The sequence below is a fragment of the Phascolarctos cinereus genome, unplaced genomic scaffold, assembly GCF_003287225.1.
Source record: "Phascolarctos cinereus isolate Bilbo 61053 unplaced genomic scaffold, phaCin_HiC Scaffold_4;HRSCAF=312, whole genome shotgun sequence".
Lineage (NCBI taxonomy): Eukaryota > Metazoa > Chordata > Mammalia > Diprotodontia > Phascolarctidae > Phascolarctos > Phascolarctos cinereus.
The window spans coordinates 127619305-127638485 of record NW_027555847.1 but is presented as its reverse complement, the minus strand read 5'-3'; the positions used below and the strand labels follow the sequence as shown (position 1 = coordinate 127638485).

The following is a 19181-nucleotide window of genomic DNA, read 5'->3' as shown; positions in this document are numbered from 1 at the left end:
TTAATGATCTAGGACACTAGGAATCCACGAACTAACTCATGTTAACTCAGCACTTCCTTCTCCACTGCACTTCCAGCAGCAAAGCTTGCAATACAATGCAGCACCACACCCTGGCACCCTTCCCCCCAATTCTTCTTTCCATTTTCATGGAGATGTTTAATAAACTGCATTGCCAATTTGACCAAGGCAATTGGTAGCATTCTGGCCTGCAAAAGATATCTGCTGGGAGCAGTGAGGAAGGACACATGACTGTGATTGAAATATAGTTCAACCTCATACCCTAATTCCCCCATCCCCTCCTCCCAGAACCTGGGAGACCCAAATGACAGATATCTGCCCAGGCTGCAATAATACCGGCATGTCAGTGCTCTGTACTGCTGGTCTAGAGAGCTGAGAAACAGAACAAACAGGACAGTGCAGGGTAGAGTTGTTTGATACTCTACTAAGCCTGAGATAAAGACCCTAGCATCCAACCAGTGCTAATTCTGTCCTTATGAAACTTGGAGCAAAGACCCTGAATTGCTCAGTATGGGAAAAGGCTGAGACTCTTTGAGATTCAGCCCCTAGGGGAACTTCCATCATAGGAGAGGGAGTCAGAAAATGAGCAGTAGGGGAAAATAAAAGGAGAGGAAGCCTGAAATTACCAAAGATCTCAGGAGGAAGAAACCCCAAATATCTTGAGAATAAGCAAATAAACACAAAGGGGAAATGTTAACAACAGAAGTAAATATTGCCTCCAGATCTAGTATATGTATATATGTATCAGATACCTATGAATAAATACTGCAAAACAGAAGAAAACAATTCAATACCTGATGAGGAAGAGGCCCCTGTGGATTTTGAGGACAGCTTGGAACCACAACACAGTTTCTGAGTACTTTAAAAGAGAAATGAAAATTGTCATAGCAGAGCTTCTGGCCTATGCAGCAGACATAATTAGCAGAATAGAAGAACTTGAATCCGTGATGTCAAATCTCACCAGAGTGGGGAGGGGAGGGGAAGATAGGACAACTAATTAGGAGTGCAGACACACAGAAGTAAAGGACAGTCTAGAAGAAGAGAACCAAAAAGCAATAACATTAAAAGAAAACATGCTCTCTATTAAAAAAAAAAAAAGAAATTGGTCTCTAAGACAGGATTCATAGACACTACTCAAGAATTTTATGTCTCCCACAAGAACACAAGTCAAAAAACTTGTATACCACAATGTAAGAAATAGTACAAGAAAACTACCTAGTACTTCTGAACACAGAAAACAAAGTGCCAATTGAAAGAATTTATACATTACCTCCAGGGGGGAAAAAAACCAAGTTGTTAAACTCCAAGACACATAATGATTAAATTTAACAACTCCATTGAGAAAAAAACAAATTCTGCAAGTGACCAAGAGAAAGTCCTTCAAATACAAAGGAAATTTGAAGAGCAAAAGACTATTCTTCATCCACTCAAAAATACAGGAAGGAATGGAATAATGTGTTCCAAAGAGCAGTGTTCAGGATGCAGCCCAGGGCGACCTACCCTGCAAATCTGAACTTGACCATAAATGAAAAATTATGGACAGTCAATAATAAAGACGCATTTAAAACATTCTTAGAAAGAAAACCAGACCGAAAGAATTACTTACTTCTCAAATGCCCCAGACAACAGAAATACAGAAAGGGAGAATAAATGACAACAACAGTATTAGAATGAGAGCAGAGAGACCAGTGAGAGACTTCTTTCTAAATGTCCATAAGAAGACAGGGGAAGGCAGAAGTTAGGAAGAGGTGATGGTACAGAGGTGGACCTGGGCATTATGGACAGAACCTTATGTTTTTGTGGGATTAAATAACAGAATGAGAAGTGGGGAGAATACAGGGGATTGTGTGATGTGCGTTAGTCAAATAGAGGACTAATAGCAAGGAAAATGTGATTCCTGGGGTCTCTTAGGAAGAGAAGAGCCTCCAGGAGGGTGAGTGAGGAATTTTTCCACCTGGAAGAATTGAAAAGGAGAAGAAAGAAGAGGCCTTGTTTTGGTGTTGGGAGGGGATTCATTCAAAAAGCATTCACTAATGAATAATCCTATAGATGAAGAGAGATTATTTGTGAAGGGAGACAGGGACCTTACACTAGGATTTGTCTACAGGGATTTGGCAACTTGAAGAAACCACTTATCTTGCACTGGGGGTAGAGAAAAGCAGGCACCCCTGGGGGCAATGAGTGCCTGGGTAAGTGGGAGGGTATGGACTCGTGGAAGAGTGTTTGAGTCAAATGAGGAAGGATGGTAGCCAGGGGAGGTTATAAGTCAGTAGTGGGCTGCATAATTGGGAATGTGGAGGGGGACGTCATCCTGCCATGGGGCATTGTCCTCTCTGTAACCTGTAGGAATTGGCATTTTGTCTGGAAGTGAGGCACAGTGGGAAAAGAGGAGCCAGGGAGCAAGCTCTATAAGATAGTAGCAGGAAATACTTAGAGGGGGCAGCCCAGAAGGGATACTTCAGAAGTTTTGATTCTATGAGGAATGAAGAGAATAAAGAGGGACTAAATAAGAATAGGGACTGTGAACCAGAGAATGAGGGTGTACAGTAAACAGAGAAGGAGGATAAATAGTGAAGAGAATGAGGGAGAAAAATCTTTCCTGAAAAGGAGTGTTAAAAATTAAATTTTTTAAAAAACCTAATGAGCAAAAGTAGTGGAAAGAAGTAGAAAAAAATGAAAATCTACTTGACTGAGAGAAAAAATGAGGGAGAGAATTAAATAGCCAGATAAAATCAGGAAAGAAAAAGGAACTAAAAAAACTCCAAATGGAAAGGGCTAACAAACGGGAGGGGAAGAACAGGAGGTGAGAAGAAGAGAGAATAAGGCCACCTTTAAAAAAAAAAAGATTAAGCTAAAGTAAATGAAGAGGCATAGTACTGTGCTTACTGTGGAATAAAGGGGGAAATCATAACTTGAAAAAAATTTAGACAAAGGAAAAAAATATTAACCTAGCTCATAATTTTCATTGTAAATGGATTTAACAATCCAATAAAACAGAGTAACAGATTAGCTAAGAAAACAAAACCCTACAATCTGTTCCTTACAAGAAACACATTAAACATTATGCCTACAAAAATTATGAATACAAAAAATCATGAGTTGCAATCATGCTATCTTAAAAAACAAATATTCAAAAATTAAAAAGTGATAAACAAGGAAACTGCATGCTGCTGAAACCATAGAAAACAAACCAATAACAGTATTAAACTTGTATACTCCAACTGTCTTAGCATCCAACTTAAAAAAAGAAAACATTACCTGAGTGACAAGATATATGTGTGTGTGTGTGTGTGTGTGTGTGTGTATAGTGATACAATAGTGACAGGAGACTTCAATGTCCCTGTTTCAGTTTAAAATAAATCTAACAAAACTAAACAAAAGGAAAAATGCAGAACTGAATAAATTACTGGAGAAACTAGAGCTAAAAGACACAGCGTCTTCTGAATGGGCAACAAAAGAATATACATATTCTCAGCACTAAGTGGAACTTTTATAAAAAGTGATCATGTATTAGGACACAGAGACATTGCAAACAAATATGAAAAAGCAGAAATAGTTGATACATTCTTTTTTAGACCATAATGCAATAAGAAGTCATTGGTTCAAGGGCCAAAAACAAAAGACACAGACCAAATTGGAGACTTTACAATGAAATTATTGATTGGGTCATAGAACAAATCATAGAAACAGTAATTATATGAAAAAAAATGATAGCAAAACAACATTTCTGGGTTGCAGCAAAAGCAGTCTTCTGGAGAAAAATTACATCCTTACAAACATACAAAATAGAAAAATAAAAGAATTAATTGAATATGCATTTTAAAAAATTAGCCAACAAATAAACCTGACATAAGCACAAAAGAGCGCATATTAAAATTAGAAGAGAAAAGGTAAGTGTAACCTCCCCCCAAAAAACAATGTAGAAATGATAAATGAAACTAAATGCTAATTCTCTGAAAAAAAATAATAAAATTGATAAACTTTTAACTAATCTAATTAAAAAGAGGGCAGTAAGTCAAATAAAATAGTAAATGAACTAGATGAAATTACAAAAAAAGAAGTAAAAAGAATAATCAGAACTTTTTATGCAAAGTCACATGCTAACAAAACTGATAACATAAAAGAAGCAGAGGAATATTTTCAAAAATATAAAATACTCAAATTATCAGAGATTGCAAATCACCCACACTCAGAAAAGGAAATATGGTTATGATTGTTATCCTTTGTTCTTAAAGAGTACCAAACTGACACCACTATGTTGGGGTCAAGGTACTGTATGTGTGACTGTGGCTGATCAGACAAATATGAGCTTAGAAGGCTGTACCGCAGGTCAGACACAAATATTCCATATGAACATTTGGACTGGAGACGTTTCTAAATTTGTGCATCTCACATTTCTTTTGCATTACTCATAAATCACAGCACCTTCTTTGATGTGGGCATGTCATGCTGGGCAGTACTGTGCCGGTGTCTTCTATGTCTCACAATCAATTCCAGAGTTCTTCAGAGAGACCTTGAGAGTATCCTTGTGTTGCTTCTTCTGAACTCCATGTGAGTTCTTGCCTTGTGTGAGTTCTCCATAAAAGAGTCTTTCAGGCAAATGTATGGTTAGCATTCAGACAACATGGCCAGCCCATTGGAGTTGCATTCTTAAATGCTTGGCAGTGAATCTCAAGAAAGGACCTCAGTATCTGGTACCTTCAGTGCCGTGTGATCTTCAGGATATTCCTAAGACAATTCAAATGGAAGCAATTCAATTTCCTAACATAGTGCTGATGTACTGTCCAGGTTTCATAAGCATTCAGCAATAAGGTCAACACAATGGCTCTCTCTGTAAGACCTTCAGTTTGGTAGGCAGTCTAATACCTCTTCTTTCCCACACTTTCCTTCAGAGCCTCCCAAACATGGAGCTAACTCTGGCAATGCATGCATTAACCTCATCATCTGTGTAGACATCCCTGGAAAGTATATTGCCAAGGTAGGTGTACTCATCCACAGCATTCAAAATTTCTCCGTTTGCCATAAGCGATAATTCCATGTATGGATAGTGTGGTACTGCCTAATGGGGAACATGTTTTCTTGGTATTAATTGTTGGGCCAAAATTAGCACAAGCAACAGAGAATTGATCCATACTTTGTTGCATCTCAGCCCCATGGGCTGCACTGAGTACCCAATCATCTGCAAAGAAAAAGATCATACGCCAACTCTCCTTCTACTTTAGTCTTGGCCTGTAGCCCTTTCAAGTTAAATAATTTGCCATTGTGCCATTTTTGGTTCTCATTGAAGGTATCTTTCAGCATTGCTGAAAACATCATGCTAAAAAGCATGGGAGCAAATACACACTTCACTGATGACTGCAAAATTGCAAGAGCATCCTCTATTATCTAGGACCTGGGCAAGTGTGCCATCATGCAATTGGCATACAATACTAATGAACTTTTCCAGGCAACCGAATTTTGCTATGATTTTCTACAAGCCCTCATGGCCGATAGTATCAAAGGCCTTGATCAGATTGATGAGTCTGATTGTGTACAGACCTGTATTCTGCCCCTGGCATTTCTCCTAGAGTTGGTAGGGAGCAAATGCCATATAAGCTGTTCGGGGGTTTTGGGATTTTTTTTGCCTTTTCTGAAGCCACAGTGGCTCTCAATTTGATGACCATCTTCAAAGTGAAGAATCAGCCTATTAAGGAAGACTCTGGCAAGAATCTTGCCAGCAATGACTAAGAGAGACACTCCCTTTCCCCTAGGGTTGTCACAAGACAAACTATTTCCTTTTGTTTTATAAAGATGGACAATGGAGGCACCCTTGAATTCCTGGGGGATGACCTCCTCTTGCTATATAACCTGGAAAATTTCAGCCAGCTCTTTTTTGGGTGGACACATTGCCTTGTGAATCTTATCTAGAATAGAATTGGCACTTGGTGCTTTGTCACACTAGAGAAGCCCAATGGCATTCAAAACCTCTTCTTCAATTAGGAGTTCGGCTAGAAAGAGATTGACTTCAACCTGAGGTATATGGTCTGTTGAAAACACTACAGAAGTGTTCAGCCCCTCTCCAGGATTATGTCCTTATCACTAATCAGTGTGGCTCCATTAGCACTGAGCAGTTGAGGCACACCATACATCTATGGCCCATAAATAACCTCCAGGACATCATAAAAGTACTTTGGATTGTTACTATCAGTGTGAAACTGAATTTCATCTGCCCTCTTACTGAGCCAAGAATCCTGCATCTCTCTAAGCTTTGCTTGTACTTTACTTTTGATAGAGTTGAATGCTGCCTTTTTAGAGATGGACGAACTATCTTGCTGGTAAACCCTGTGAAGGTCATGTGTTTAGTTTAGCAGCTTCTGAATTACTCCATTATTTCTGTCAACCCAATCTTGGTGCTTTTGACTGTTCTGGCCCAGATGAGTAAATACAGGGCTGTACACTAAATTTCTGAAAGTTGCCAATTCCTTTTCTGCTCCACTGTTGCCCAACATGTGTTGGCTGTTTTCCCTCCAAGCTGGTAACAAACTGTTCATACTCAGAGAAGTGCTCTAATATACTGATCTACTAGCTGTCTTGCCTTAGGGCCACTGCTTTTGTTGAATGGGAATGTTTAGATCAGAGAAGATAAATCTATGATTGGTCCAGCGCTCTGCACTACACATCACCTTCATCACTCTCACATCCTGTCTCTTCTCCTTACAATGACGTAGCCAATGTTTGCTGCCAGCATGTACCCACAAAGTTTTATTGCGTTTAGTTAAATGGAAAACAGTGTTGGTGATAAGAAGGTTATCAGACACATCTTCAGTAGTAAGTGACTGTTGCTGCTTCTGACTCCCTGTCATGTCTAATAGTCTGTGCCTACTGTGGCATTAAAGTCCTCCAGAATTACGAACTTGATTTCTTTTGGCACATTGATGATGAGGGTCTCCAGCTCTTCCTGAAGTTTTTCTTTGATCTCATCAGAGTTTGTCATGGTAGGAGCATATGCATGATGCTTTCCTGCAAGTGGCAATTACATTGTCCTGAGCCTGTAGTTCACTCATTTTGGGAGTGAACAAGCTTGTTGACTAGATTAGTTTTGATTGTGAAACTCACATCAGCTTTACAGCACTCCCTGTCACTTTGGTCACTCCAGAAAAATGTGTGTCCAGCTCTGGCTTCAATAAGCTGGCCTTCATTTACCAGCCTTTTCACTCAGGGCTGCTATATGGATGTGATACCTGCTGAGTTCTCTTGCAATAAGAGCTGTTTGTCTTTCAGTTCTACTGAATTTGGATATATCAAGTGGGCACCAAAGATTGAAAGCAGCCCTGAAAAGGGCTTGGCAGCCCTCATACAAGAGGTACTAGTCTTCTCTGAACATCCCTGTGCCATAAAATAGATCTAGCTAAGAAAAAGATCTTTTCAGACTTTTTCACTGAATTGATCAGTTGTGCTATTTTTTCCTTTTTTTAAAAAAAAAAAACAAACCTTATTATATAAGATGGCTCTCTGGGAAGGGGAGCATGAAAGATGCTGGGGAAATTAAGATGACATGAAAAAAGACATAAACCAAAACTTATCTTTAAAAAAATAGATCCAAGGGGCAGCTAGGTGGTACGATGGATAGCACCGGCCCTGGAGTCAGGAGAACCTGAGTTCAAATCTGGCCTGAAACACACAACACTCAATAGCTGTGACCCTGGGCAAGTCACTTAACCTCAATTGCCTCACCCCCAAAAAAAAAATAGATTCAAGCAGCAGAAATTTGCTCATGATAGTAGTGGGGTACTGCTCTGTGCTGCAACAGTGCTCTGCCAGAGAATGGAGGAACAAATCTCAAACTATATTACGAGTCAGCAGTCATCAAAAACCAAATTTTACTGGTTAAAAATTCAGTATGCCAATGGAATGGATTAGAAGAAAGAGAATTAGAAACAATGTAACTGAATAACCCAGTGCTTCATAATGAGGAGAGCAAGCACACTAATGCTTCATTGGTAGAGCAATAAATTGGCTTAAGTATTCTAGAAAGCAATTGAAACTATATCGAAGCATTCACTAAACAATTTATACCTGTGACCCAGCAATACCACTAGTAGACTCATATGTAAATGAGTTAAATGAGAGAAAGAATCCATATGTACAAAAGTGTAGCATTTTTATTGTAGAAAGAAAAGGAAACTTAGCTGTTGCCTATAAATTTTGGAATGGCTGAACAAATTATATGAATGTAATAGAATATGGTTGTACTATAAGAAATTAAGAAAGGGACAAATTCAGAAGAAAAAAAAAAGCTCATGAAGACTTGTAAGAACTGTTGCCAAGTGAACTGAGCAGAACCAAGAGGACAATTTATGACAACAACATTTTAAAGAAAAATAGCTCTGAAAAACTTAATGCAATTCAGTGCAATTGTTAACCAGGACTCCAGGGGATAGAAGATGAAATATGCTTCCCACTGTACATTTTCAGACATGGCCAATGTGTGGATTTATTTTGACAATGCTTATTGATTAAAAAGGAGCATTTTTTAAAATTGAGTAGAGAGGAGAGGAAGTAATGAATAGTGTGGTAGACCAAAAAGAATGATAAGAAAATCACCGAAGCATTTTGCGGTAGCTAAGAATAGGATGATGTTCAGACAGGAATATAGACAAATGGGACAATTTTGGAGCTAATATGCCGAATATGTTAATGTACTTAAAAAGAAACAAACTGTACATAATAGAGATTTGTGGCTTCATATACAGTTTTCTTTTTTTTTTCTTTTTGTCTATATGAATATGCATATTTGTTGTGATTTGTTATGCTTGAAGCAAAAAGCTTAAGATATATGATTGTGTACACATACACACATACACATACACACACACACATCTGTATTTATACATTAAGGAAAATAGTTAAGGAATATGTAACTAAAGAGACCAAAGGCTTACACATAGCATGGAAATCTCATGCCTGTAGTACACATCGTGAATGCTTTCTTTGAGAAAAGAATCATGAGACTTTGCACATAATAAAGACCAAATATATTTGCAAAATACATTTTATTCATTTTTTTACATCACTGGAGTTTCTTCCAGTATCTCTTCTCTTCCCCCTCCCAGAAAGCTCTATTATATAGCAAATTTTTAAAGAAAAAGTGAAAAAATAAGTAAAGCTGATCAATACGTCAGAAAGTCTGAAAATATATGTGATGTTCCACACCGTGCATCCCCCATCTTCTGCAAAGGAATGAGACAGGGAAGTCTCCTCAAATCTCTTTTTCAAGTCAGGCTTGGTCTTTATAATTTTGCAACATTCACTTTTGATTGTTTTGTGGTTCTTTCCATTTACATGGTTATCATCATTATGTATATTGTTGACTTGGCTCTGTTTGTTTCACTTTACATCATATCATATGAATCTTTGCATGCCTATCCATATTCATTATATTCATTGTTTCTTATTGTACATTAATATTCCATTACATACATGTACCTCAATTTGCTCAGCCTTTCCACAATTCATGAGCACCTACTTTGTTTCTAATTCTTGGCCATCACAAAAACTATAGCTATCAATATTTTGGTGGATGTGGGGATTCTTTTCTTATCAATGACTTCCTTGGCCAAGATCATGGAGCAAAAGCAACCCACAAAAAGACAGAGTGAAACAAATCTCCAGCCCAAGACATCCTGGATGGTTGATCAGAAAGGTCTATCATTCTGGGCTGGGAGAGGAACACAGTTTGACATGGGCGTGCAGGCCTCAGCAAACTTGGAGCAGCCCTCAGAGGACTGAATCCCAGGGAGTTGTGATAGTTTCCTGACTTCTAAACCCATGAACACCAAAGACAAATTAGAAGGTCAGTGGGAAAAGTGTATGTCTGTGGTGAGAGAGAGAAATGCAGTCCCAGCCCTCAGTCCCCAAGCGTAGCCATAGGACAGCGGCTGCTTCCAGAGTTTCCAGCCCACAGACTGAGGGGGAATCCAGTGGCTGATCAGAGGGGGATTGCAAGGATCTCTCTACTGGTGCAGGATTCTCTTGCTTTGCCCGTGCTTGGATCTGGGTCACAGTTCTGGGTGGTGGTCCTGGGGTGAGGAGGAGCACTGGCATGGTGGATCTTGTAGTGGCTGTGAAGAGCAAACCCTCCTCACAGTTCCAGGACAGAAAGGAGTGCTTGTGGTCACTAATAGACCAGACCACAGGCCAGGATAGGAGTAAACACCTCTCCCCTTTATCATACCACCTTGGAAGAACTAAAAATTTACAGGTCCCTACAAGTATCGCTGAAAACAGCTGTAGAAACCCCCGAAGCTTGGGACAGTATATTCTTCACATTGGAAGCAGACTCTTACCTTAACAAAGAGTTTATAACTCAAGTAATTGGCTGGGATCATGAGCAAGCAGCACAAAAAGAGGCAGACCATAGAATCTTACTTTGGTAACAAACATGCAACCAGAAGAAGACAACAAAGTCAAAGCTCCCACATCCAAAGCCTCCATGAAAAATGTGATTTGGTCCCAGGCCATGGAAGAGCTCAAAAAGGCTTTTGAGAAGCAAGTAAGAGAAGTAGAGGAAAAACTGAGAATGATGCAAGAAAGTCATGAAAAACAAGTCAACAGCTTGCTAAAGGAGACCCCAAAAAATACTGAAGAAAATAACACCTTAAAAAATAGCCTGACCCAAATGGCAAAAGAGGGCCAAAAAGCCAATGAGGAGAAGAATGCCCTAAAAAGAAAAAATGGCCAAATGGAAAAGGAAGTACAAAAGCTTACTGAAGAAAATACTTCCTTAAAAATTAGAATGGAGCAATTGGAAGCTAGTGACTTTATGAGAAATCAAGACACTGTAAAACAAATCCAAAAGAATGAAAGAATAGAAAACAATGTGAAATATCTCATTGGAAAAGCAACTGACCTGGAAAATAGATCCAGGAGAGAGAATTTTAAAATTATTGGATTATCTGAAAGGCATGATGAAAAAAAGAGGCTACAGATCATCTTTCAAGAAATTATCAAGGAAAACTACCCTGATATTTTAGAACCAGAGGGCAAAATAGAAATGGAAAGAATCCACCTCCTGAAAGAGATCCCCAAAGGAAAACTCCTGGGAATATTGTAGCCAGAGTTCCCAAGTCAAGGAGAAAATATTGCAAGCAGCCAGAAAGAAACAATTCAAGTACTGTGGAAACACAATCAGGATAACACAAGATTTAACAGCTTCTACATTAAGGGACCAGAGGGCATGGAATATAATATTCCAGAGGTCAAAGGAGATAAGATTAAAACCAAGAATCACCTACCCAGCAAAACTGAGTATAATCCTTCAGGGGGAAAAAATGGTCATTCAGTGAAATAGGGGACTTTCAAGCATTCTTGATGAAAAGACCAGAGCTGAATAGAAAATTTGACTTTCAAATACAAGACTCAAGTGAAACGTGAAGAAGTAAACAGGAAAGAGAAATCATAAGAGACTTATTAAGGTTGAACTGCTTACATTCCTGCATAGAAAGATGATATTCATAACTCATGAGACCTTTGTCAGTATTAGGGTAGTTGGAAGGAAAAAATTATATGTATGTAGATAGATAGAGAGATAGATAGATAGGTAGATAGACAGACAGACAGACAGACAGACAGACAGACAGATAGATAGATAGATAGATAGATAGATAGATAGATAGATAGATAGATAGATGGCACAGGGTGAGTTGAAGATGAAGGGGTGATATCTGGACAATAAAATTAAGGGGTGAAAGAGGATTATACTGGAAGAAGGAGAAAGGGAGAGGTAGAATGGGGTAAATTATCTCACATAAAACAGACAAGAAAAGGCTTTTACAGTAGAGGGGAAATAGGGGAAGGTGAGAGGGAATGAGTGAATCTTATTCTCATTGGATTGGCTTAAGGAGGGAATAACATACATACTCGGTTGGGTATGGAAATCTATCCTACCCTACAGGAAAATAGAGGGGGAAGGGGACAAGAGAACAGGGAGAAGATAGAGGGGAGGGCAGATCAGGAGCAAACACTTCTGAGGAGGGACAGGGTCAAAAGAGAGAATAGGATAAATGGCAGGGCAGGATAGGATGAAGGGAAATATACTTAGTTTTTCACAACATGACTACTATGGAAGTGTTTTTCATGACTATACATGTATAACCTGTATCAAGTTGCAAATTTGGAACCCAAAGTTTTAAAAACACATGTTAAAAAATTTTGTTTCCACATGCAACTGAGAAATAAGAAATGCAGGCAATGGGGTATAGAAATCTATCTTGCCCTACAGGAAAATAGAAGGGGGAAGCGGATAAGAGAAGGGGGGATAGAAGGGAGGGCAGATTAGGGGAAGGGATATACAGAATGTGTGCCATCTTGGGGTGGGGGAAGGAATGGCATGGGGAGAAAATTTGGAGCTCAGAATCTTGTGGAAATGAGTGTTTGAACTAAAAATAAATTAATTAATTTTAAAAAATAAAATGTTTTTAAGCAATAAAAAAAATAACATTTAAAAAAAATTACTTCCTTGAGGTATAAGGCTAATAGTGGAATCTCTGGGTCAGAAGGTACAGACATTTTACTCACTTTATTTTCAGAATTGCAAATTGCTTCCAAAATTATTTCACTGATTCACAGCTTCACCAGTTCTGTTAATGTGCTTATCTTCCAATAGTCCCTCTGACATTGACTTCCCATCATTTGTCATCTTTGCCAATTTAGTAAATATAAAGGGAAAATTCACTTTTTTATTTGAATTTCTTATTGTGATTAATTTGGAGCATTCTTTCAGTGTGATTTGTTAATAATTTGCACTTCTTTTGAGAATTATTTGTTCATCCTTTGATCACTTATCTCTTAGGTAATGACTGTTAGTTATATACATATATATATATATATATATATATATATATGTATGCATGTATAATAAGATCAATGGAAAGATGATTTACACAGATATGCCATACACACATACTCACACACATATTAGTTGTATAGCTTTCGAAAGTGATGCCAAAAGAAAAAGGCCACTGAAACTTTTTTCATCCATGCTGACAGCTTTTTTTTGTGTGTGAAACTACAAACCTCTATTATGTGCAACTTTTTGTTTTAAACATATAATGAATTTTACATATAAAAAGAAAAAAAGAATAATTTATGCATAGTTCTGGTATTATGTAACAGAAATTTGGCTTACAAATTCTAATTTTAAATAGTTATTATAGAAAAAAGTATATATCACATTTCATGACACACCTTCCTACATTGTTGTGTTTACTCCCTACTTCCCATCTTCTATTTTCTATGCTAAACATTCATTGCCTCAACTGATACTCACCATCCTGACTGCCTCTTTCTGGCTGTGTACTAGATTGTTTATTATGTCCTTCTTAAGATGGTTCACCTAAAACTTTGAAGATTGTTCAAGATAGAGTCTAGTCATGACAGATTGCATTTGAACTTTTTATTACTTTCTTCATCCTATACACTGTGCATCTCAATGCAATCTAGAAATTAGCAGCTCGTGTTGAACTTACAGTCCACCAAAGCCCCAGATTTTTTTCATAAGAACTTCTACTTAACCATGCAATAGGAGGACCTGACTCAGGGTCCCTTCTGATCTGTCCTGGATTTTATAGTACAGTATTACTAGCACTCTCCTAAGCTGGCAACTGATGGCTTATTAACTCTGTTTCAGAATCTGCATCCATAACTTCCTCTGGAAGAAGTTTCCTTCTGCACACATCCAAGGCTTTGATCTATGTGTCTCCTCTCTCATGCCCCGATCTCCTATTCCCACTGACAATGGTATTTTCCCTGGTCCTCCAGCACCTACTGAGCTAATCGTTCTGCATGAATGGGGATCTACTTGGTATTCTAGAGAGGTTGCTCCATACATCACCAAAAGAACTGCTTTAGCTTAGTGCCATGGTGCTGTATCTGGCCATTCAGTTACCTCAATGGGGCAGGTAAATGGGGCAATGGATAGAGTGCTGGGCTTGGAGTCAGGAAGACTTGAATTCAAATCCAGCCTCAGATACTTACTAGCTTTGTGACCCTGGGAAAGTAATTTAAACTCTGTTTTCCTCCATTCCCTCAACTATAAAATGGGAATAATGACAGTACCTATCTCTCAGAGTTGTTGTGGGGATGAGATAAGATAATATTTGGCAAGTACTTAACACATAGTAGGTGCTATATAAATGCTTATTCCATTCCATTTTCTCTTCTTCATCCTTCATGTTTTTATTGACTTTCTGCCACTTCAGCCATGTGAGCCATCTTGCCATTTCATCCCATTTACTGACTATACCAATTTTGGTGGGCAGGCCAGGGGGTGATTCAAATCTCCTTTTTGGTTCAACATTGGAATGGAATGAAGTTCTCATAGATTATTCCAAAAGGACCCTAGACTAGTTTGGGTAATGACACACACCTCACCTCCTTGCCTACATATAAAAATGTAATTGGTCAGCAGTGAAGGGTCTGGTGATATGTATGACCTTGGACCATCTCTATGGTGCATATAGATGGGCCTTTTTTTGCCCTTAGCTGACCAGGAAGCCACATTAATGATGCTAGAGCCTAGGCCAGTCAAGTCTTTTAGATGTAGCCTAAGGGAACCCTGGTAGGTGGTAATCCTATCACACCATGTCTTCCTAATTCTCTATTTTTGGAGTTGATTTTTATAAGACTTTACATTTTTCTTTATTGAATTAAATCTTTTTACATTCAATTCATTGTCTTAGCTATATCTCATATTTTCTTTGATTCTGATTTTGTTATCGATTGTGTTAGCTTCCCCATCCAGCTTCCTGTCATATACAGAGTTTACAAGCATGCCTTCTGTGACTTCATCCAAGTCATCAGTTAACAACATTGAACATCACATGACTCATGGCAGATCTCTGGTACAATATGCTAAAGACCTCCCTCCAAGCTAACTACTTTTTTTAATCCATTCTTTCAACCAGTACCTGAAATCTAACAGGTTGATTCAGAATCTACTTATGACATATTTATTAAATATATTTTTACTGATTTTAGTTAAATATTTCCCAATTACTTTTTAAAAATTTTAACGTTCACTTTTTAAAATTTTGATTTCATAATTCTCTCCCTCCCTCCCACACCTTCCCCACCCCTTGAGAAGGAAGTAATATGATATAAATTTTACATGTGAAGTCATGGAAAACATATTTCCGTATTAGCCATGTTACAAAAAAAAAAAGAAAAGAAAGAAAAGAAAAGAAAAAAGAAAGGAAGGAAGGAAGAGAAAGTGAAAAAAATTATACTTCAGTTTGTACTCGGAGTTCATCAGTTCTCTCTCTCTGGAGGTGGATAGTATTTTTCATCATGGATCTTTTGGAATTGTCTTGGATCATTATCTTGATTAGAGTAACTAAGTTTTTCACAGTTGATCATCATTACAATATTGCCATTACTGTGTACTGTGTACATCTCCTGGTTCTGTCCACTTCATTTTGCATCAGTTCATATAAGATTTCCCAGGTTTTCCTGAAACCATCCTGTTTCTTATAGCACAATAATATTCTGTCACAATTGTATACCACAACTTGTTCCCAGTTAATGGGTATCCATTAACTTCAGATTCTTTGCTATAACAAAAAATTGCTATATTTTTGTACTAATATCTTTTTGATTTTTTTTTTTGTCTTTTCTTTGATCTCTTTGATATATAGCCCTTGTAGTGGTATTGTTGGGCCAAAGGATATATACAGTTTTATAGCCCTTTGGGCATAGTTACAGATTGTTTTCCAGAATGGTTGGATCATTTCTTGACTCTATCAATACTGCATTAGTATCTCAATTTTTCTAAATCCCTTCTAGCATTTATCATTTTCTTTTTCTGTCATGTTAGCTGATCTGATAGGTGTGAGGTGGCATTTCTTTAATCATTAGCAATTTAGAGCATTTTTCATATGATTATTGATAGCATTGATTTCTTCTTATGAAAATTACCTTTTTGGTCAATCCTTTGACTATTTACCAATTGGGGGGTAGGTCATATGTTTATAAATTTGGCTTAGTTCTCTATATATTTGAGAGATGAGGCCTTTTCTAAAGAAACTTGCTGTAATTTTTCTCCTAGTTTCCTGCTTTTCTTCTAATTTTGGCTGCATTAGTTTTGTTTGTGCAAAACCTTTTTAATTTCATGTCTGCTGACCTCCCAGAGACTCTCTACTCTCTGGGTTTTTGTGACATTGCTCTCTCTTGGTTTTTCTTTCAACTCTATTTTACTGGTCCACTTGCCATGTGAGAAATCAAGAAACCTTTTTTTTGGGGGGAGGGGAAGGCATGAGTTATATTATAATGAGATTTTCATGATGGTTCCTGACCTTGTTATCCATATTATGTTTTGTAATTAGATTAGATTGTGATTAATTAATTTGTAATTAATCATTAGATTGTAAGCTCCTTGAGGGCAAGGACTATCCTTTGCCTTTATTTGTATCTCCAGCCCTTAGTATATCTTTATTAACTCATTGACACTGTTGTCTAAAAGTGAGTACAGGAGAAGTAGATTGTCTGAAAGTCAGAAAGAAACTGATCCTAAGAGATAAAGTGTCAAAACATATTAGCCATGGGGGGCAGAGAGGGTGCAGCAAAAGAAACTGAGGAGTTAGTGAGTAGTCAGACAGGTAAGAGAAAACCCAAGAGAGAGCAATGTCACAAAAACCTCTGGGAGGTTGGGAGTATCAGGTGTTGCAGAAAGGTTAAGCAGGAGAAAGACTGAGAAGAGGCTGTTTGTTAGATTTGGCAATTAAAAAATCATTGGTTACAACTAAAAGTAGAAGAGAAGCAAATAAGTGGGGGAAAGTCTTTGCAGCCTTATAGTATTAGTTTTTCTTCAATGATACAAGTATGTTAGAGAGACCTAACATGTTAGATGATAGGCCTTGACAGACTAAAACAATGAACCAAATCTAGTAAGATGAAATTTAATGGAGCTAAGTGTAAAATCCCAACACTTTGCATTCAAAAAAGTTGACTTCACAAATACAAGCTGGGAAAGCCATAGCTAAATAACAATTTGTTTGAAAAAGATTAGGGGTTTTACAAACTCAAAATAAATTGACACTGTGGTATATGGCAGTAAAAAAAAAGAAACAAACTAATTTGAGCTTAGTCTAAATTCAAAAAAGCATAATGAATTAATGAGGTGATAAAATCTAGTTCTACTCTATTCTGGTCAGACTACTTCCAAGATAAATTATGTGCCCAGGCTGTAGAACCCACAGGCTTATGCCATCATGGAAAACCTGAATTTCATGATTCCGAAGGGAGAACTACTTCTTCAAGCAGAGAATGTCGTGGTGCTTCAGTCAAAGTTATAAGTGGTTGAGCACATCTAGCAACAACACTTAATGCATGAGATAGAATAACTAAAAGATGTCTCTTTAGTTGAATTAGAAATGTGGAATTATATGTAACTCAGCATTGCTATGGCCCAACATAGGATTAAAAGAGTCCAAGGAAAGTTAACAACTGCTGAGAAAGTCCCATCCTTATAATCCTATGTTTGTCTATAGTAGTGTTCAGTTAATATGAGATTGGCCATATGAGTGTTGAGTTACAATTCCACTTTTCTAATTCAACTAAAGAGATGTCTTTTAGTTATTCTGTCTCATGCATTAAGCTTCAGTGTCTCTACATATTACAATAGAAAGAATACAAGGAATGTTAACAACTTCTGAGAAAATCCCATCCTTTTAATCATATGTTGAGCCATAGCAATTTTGAGTTACATATAATTCCACTTTTCTAATTCAGCTAAAGAGATATCTTTTAGTTATTCTGTCTCATGAATTAAGCTTTGGCTTGTCACAGAAAGCACATTATTTGCTCTCTGGTATAAATTGATCCTGTCTTTCCTTGAACCTCCTTATTAATTCAATTTAACAAGCATAAGTTCCTACTATGTGCTGATCATTATTAGACAAAAACTGGAATACAAAACCAAAATAAAACAGCCCCTACCGTCAAGGAACTTACATTTTTTTTTATGAGGGGAAATAGCTTTACACATGTAAGGAAAGATGCAGTAATTTCCTGGGGAAGGGCAGAGGCTTAATTAATATGAAAGGTGATAACAGTAGAACAGGGATTCCTGAGGATAAAATAGAAAAATAGAGGTTTTTTTCTGCTTGGTTCTAGGTCTTCTCCCTCCTACAAGTGGAGAGGCATACCTCAGTGGGTATGAGATCTCACGGGACATAGTACAGATCCGGAAAAGCCTGGGCTTATGCCCACAATATGACATCTTGTTTGATTACATGACAGTTGCTGAACATCTTTACTTCTATGTTCAGGTGAGCCCCAAAGAATATTTTTTTGTCCTATGCCTTAATGTGGCCACCTAGCAGGCCAGTATTCTTACCCTCAAAGGATCCCAAAATAAGTTCTAAAAAGCATTTTGTGAACACAAAGGGAGGCAGGGGAAGGAAAGACATCCTTACATCAGTATCCCTGAATAAGGAAGCAGCTAGAGTTGCCTGCAAAGTCTTTCTGAGGCATAAAAAAAAATTGTTGGATACGCTAAGCTTCCTTTCACAAAGTCTCTATTCTCTGTCTTAATTTTGTTCTCTTAGTTGAAAGGAGTAAGTGATAAAGATTGGTCTGATGAAATCAATTATATCTTAAATATTCTTAACCTGGAAAATAAGCGCAACACAATTTCCAAGTCCCTGAGTGGAGGAATGAAGCGCAAAGTCTCCATTGGCATCGCCCTCATAGGAGGATCTAAGGTATAGATTTCCCCATTTCTTTGGGTAGAATCAGGTCCCCACTACAGCCTAAAAAGATAAATCCGCTTATAAAGACCTAGGTAAGTTGGTATGGACCTTGCTCTCTAAATGGGATGGTATACTCAGTATCAAGCAAATGCTTAGGTAGTCTGATTGGTATAGTGTGGCCATAGGATTGAAGGCATTAAAAAACTGACTCTTCCTTAGCCTGGGTTTGCTCACTGTCCCTAGACAAATGATTCAATCCCATTATACCTCACCTCAGCTGGAACAGTGAATACCAAGTAGATATAATATGGCAGAATAATTTCTCCATTATAATAGAATTCAGAGTAAACTCATCATACTCCCTGCAGTGAACTAGCATATCATTGGGGGAATAGAGGCAGGTTCAGGCTTCCTACCAGGTAAATAGTGAAATTTCAT

General features: G+C 37.7%; 1 protein-coding gene across 1 annotated transcript in view; it reads left to right on the top strand.

Moving 5' to 3' along the window:
* LOC110221854 (phospholipid-transporting ATPase ABCA3-like) overlaps nt 1-19181 on the top strand; it is a 227551-nt gene that overhangs the window by 138744 nt on the left and 69626 nt on the right. The window contains 2 exon segments of the mRNA XM_078151701.1: nt 18166-18320; nt 18600-18755. Coding sequence (XP_078007827.1) covers nt 18166-18320; nt 18600-18755 — 311 coding nt within the window.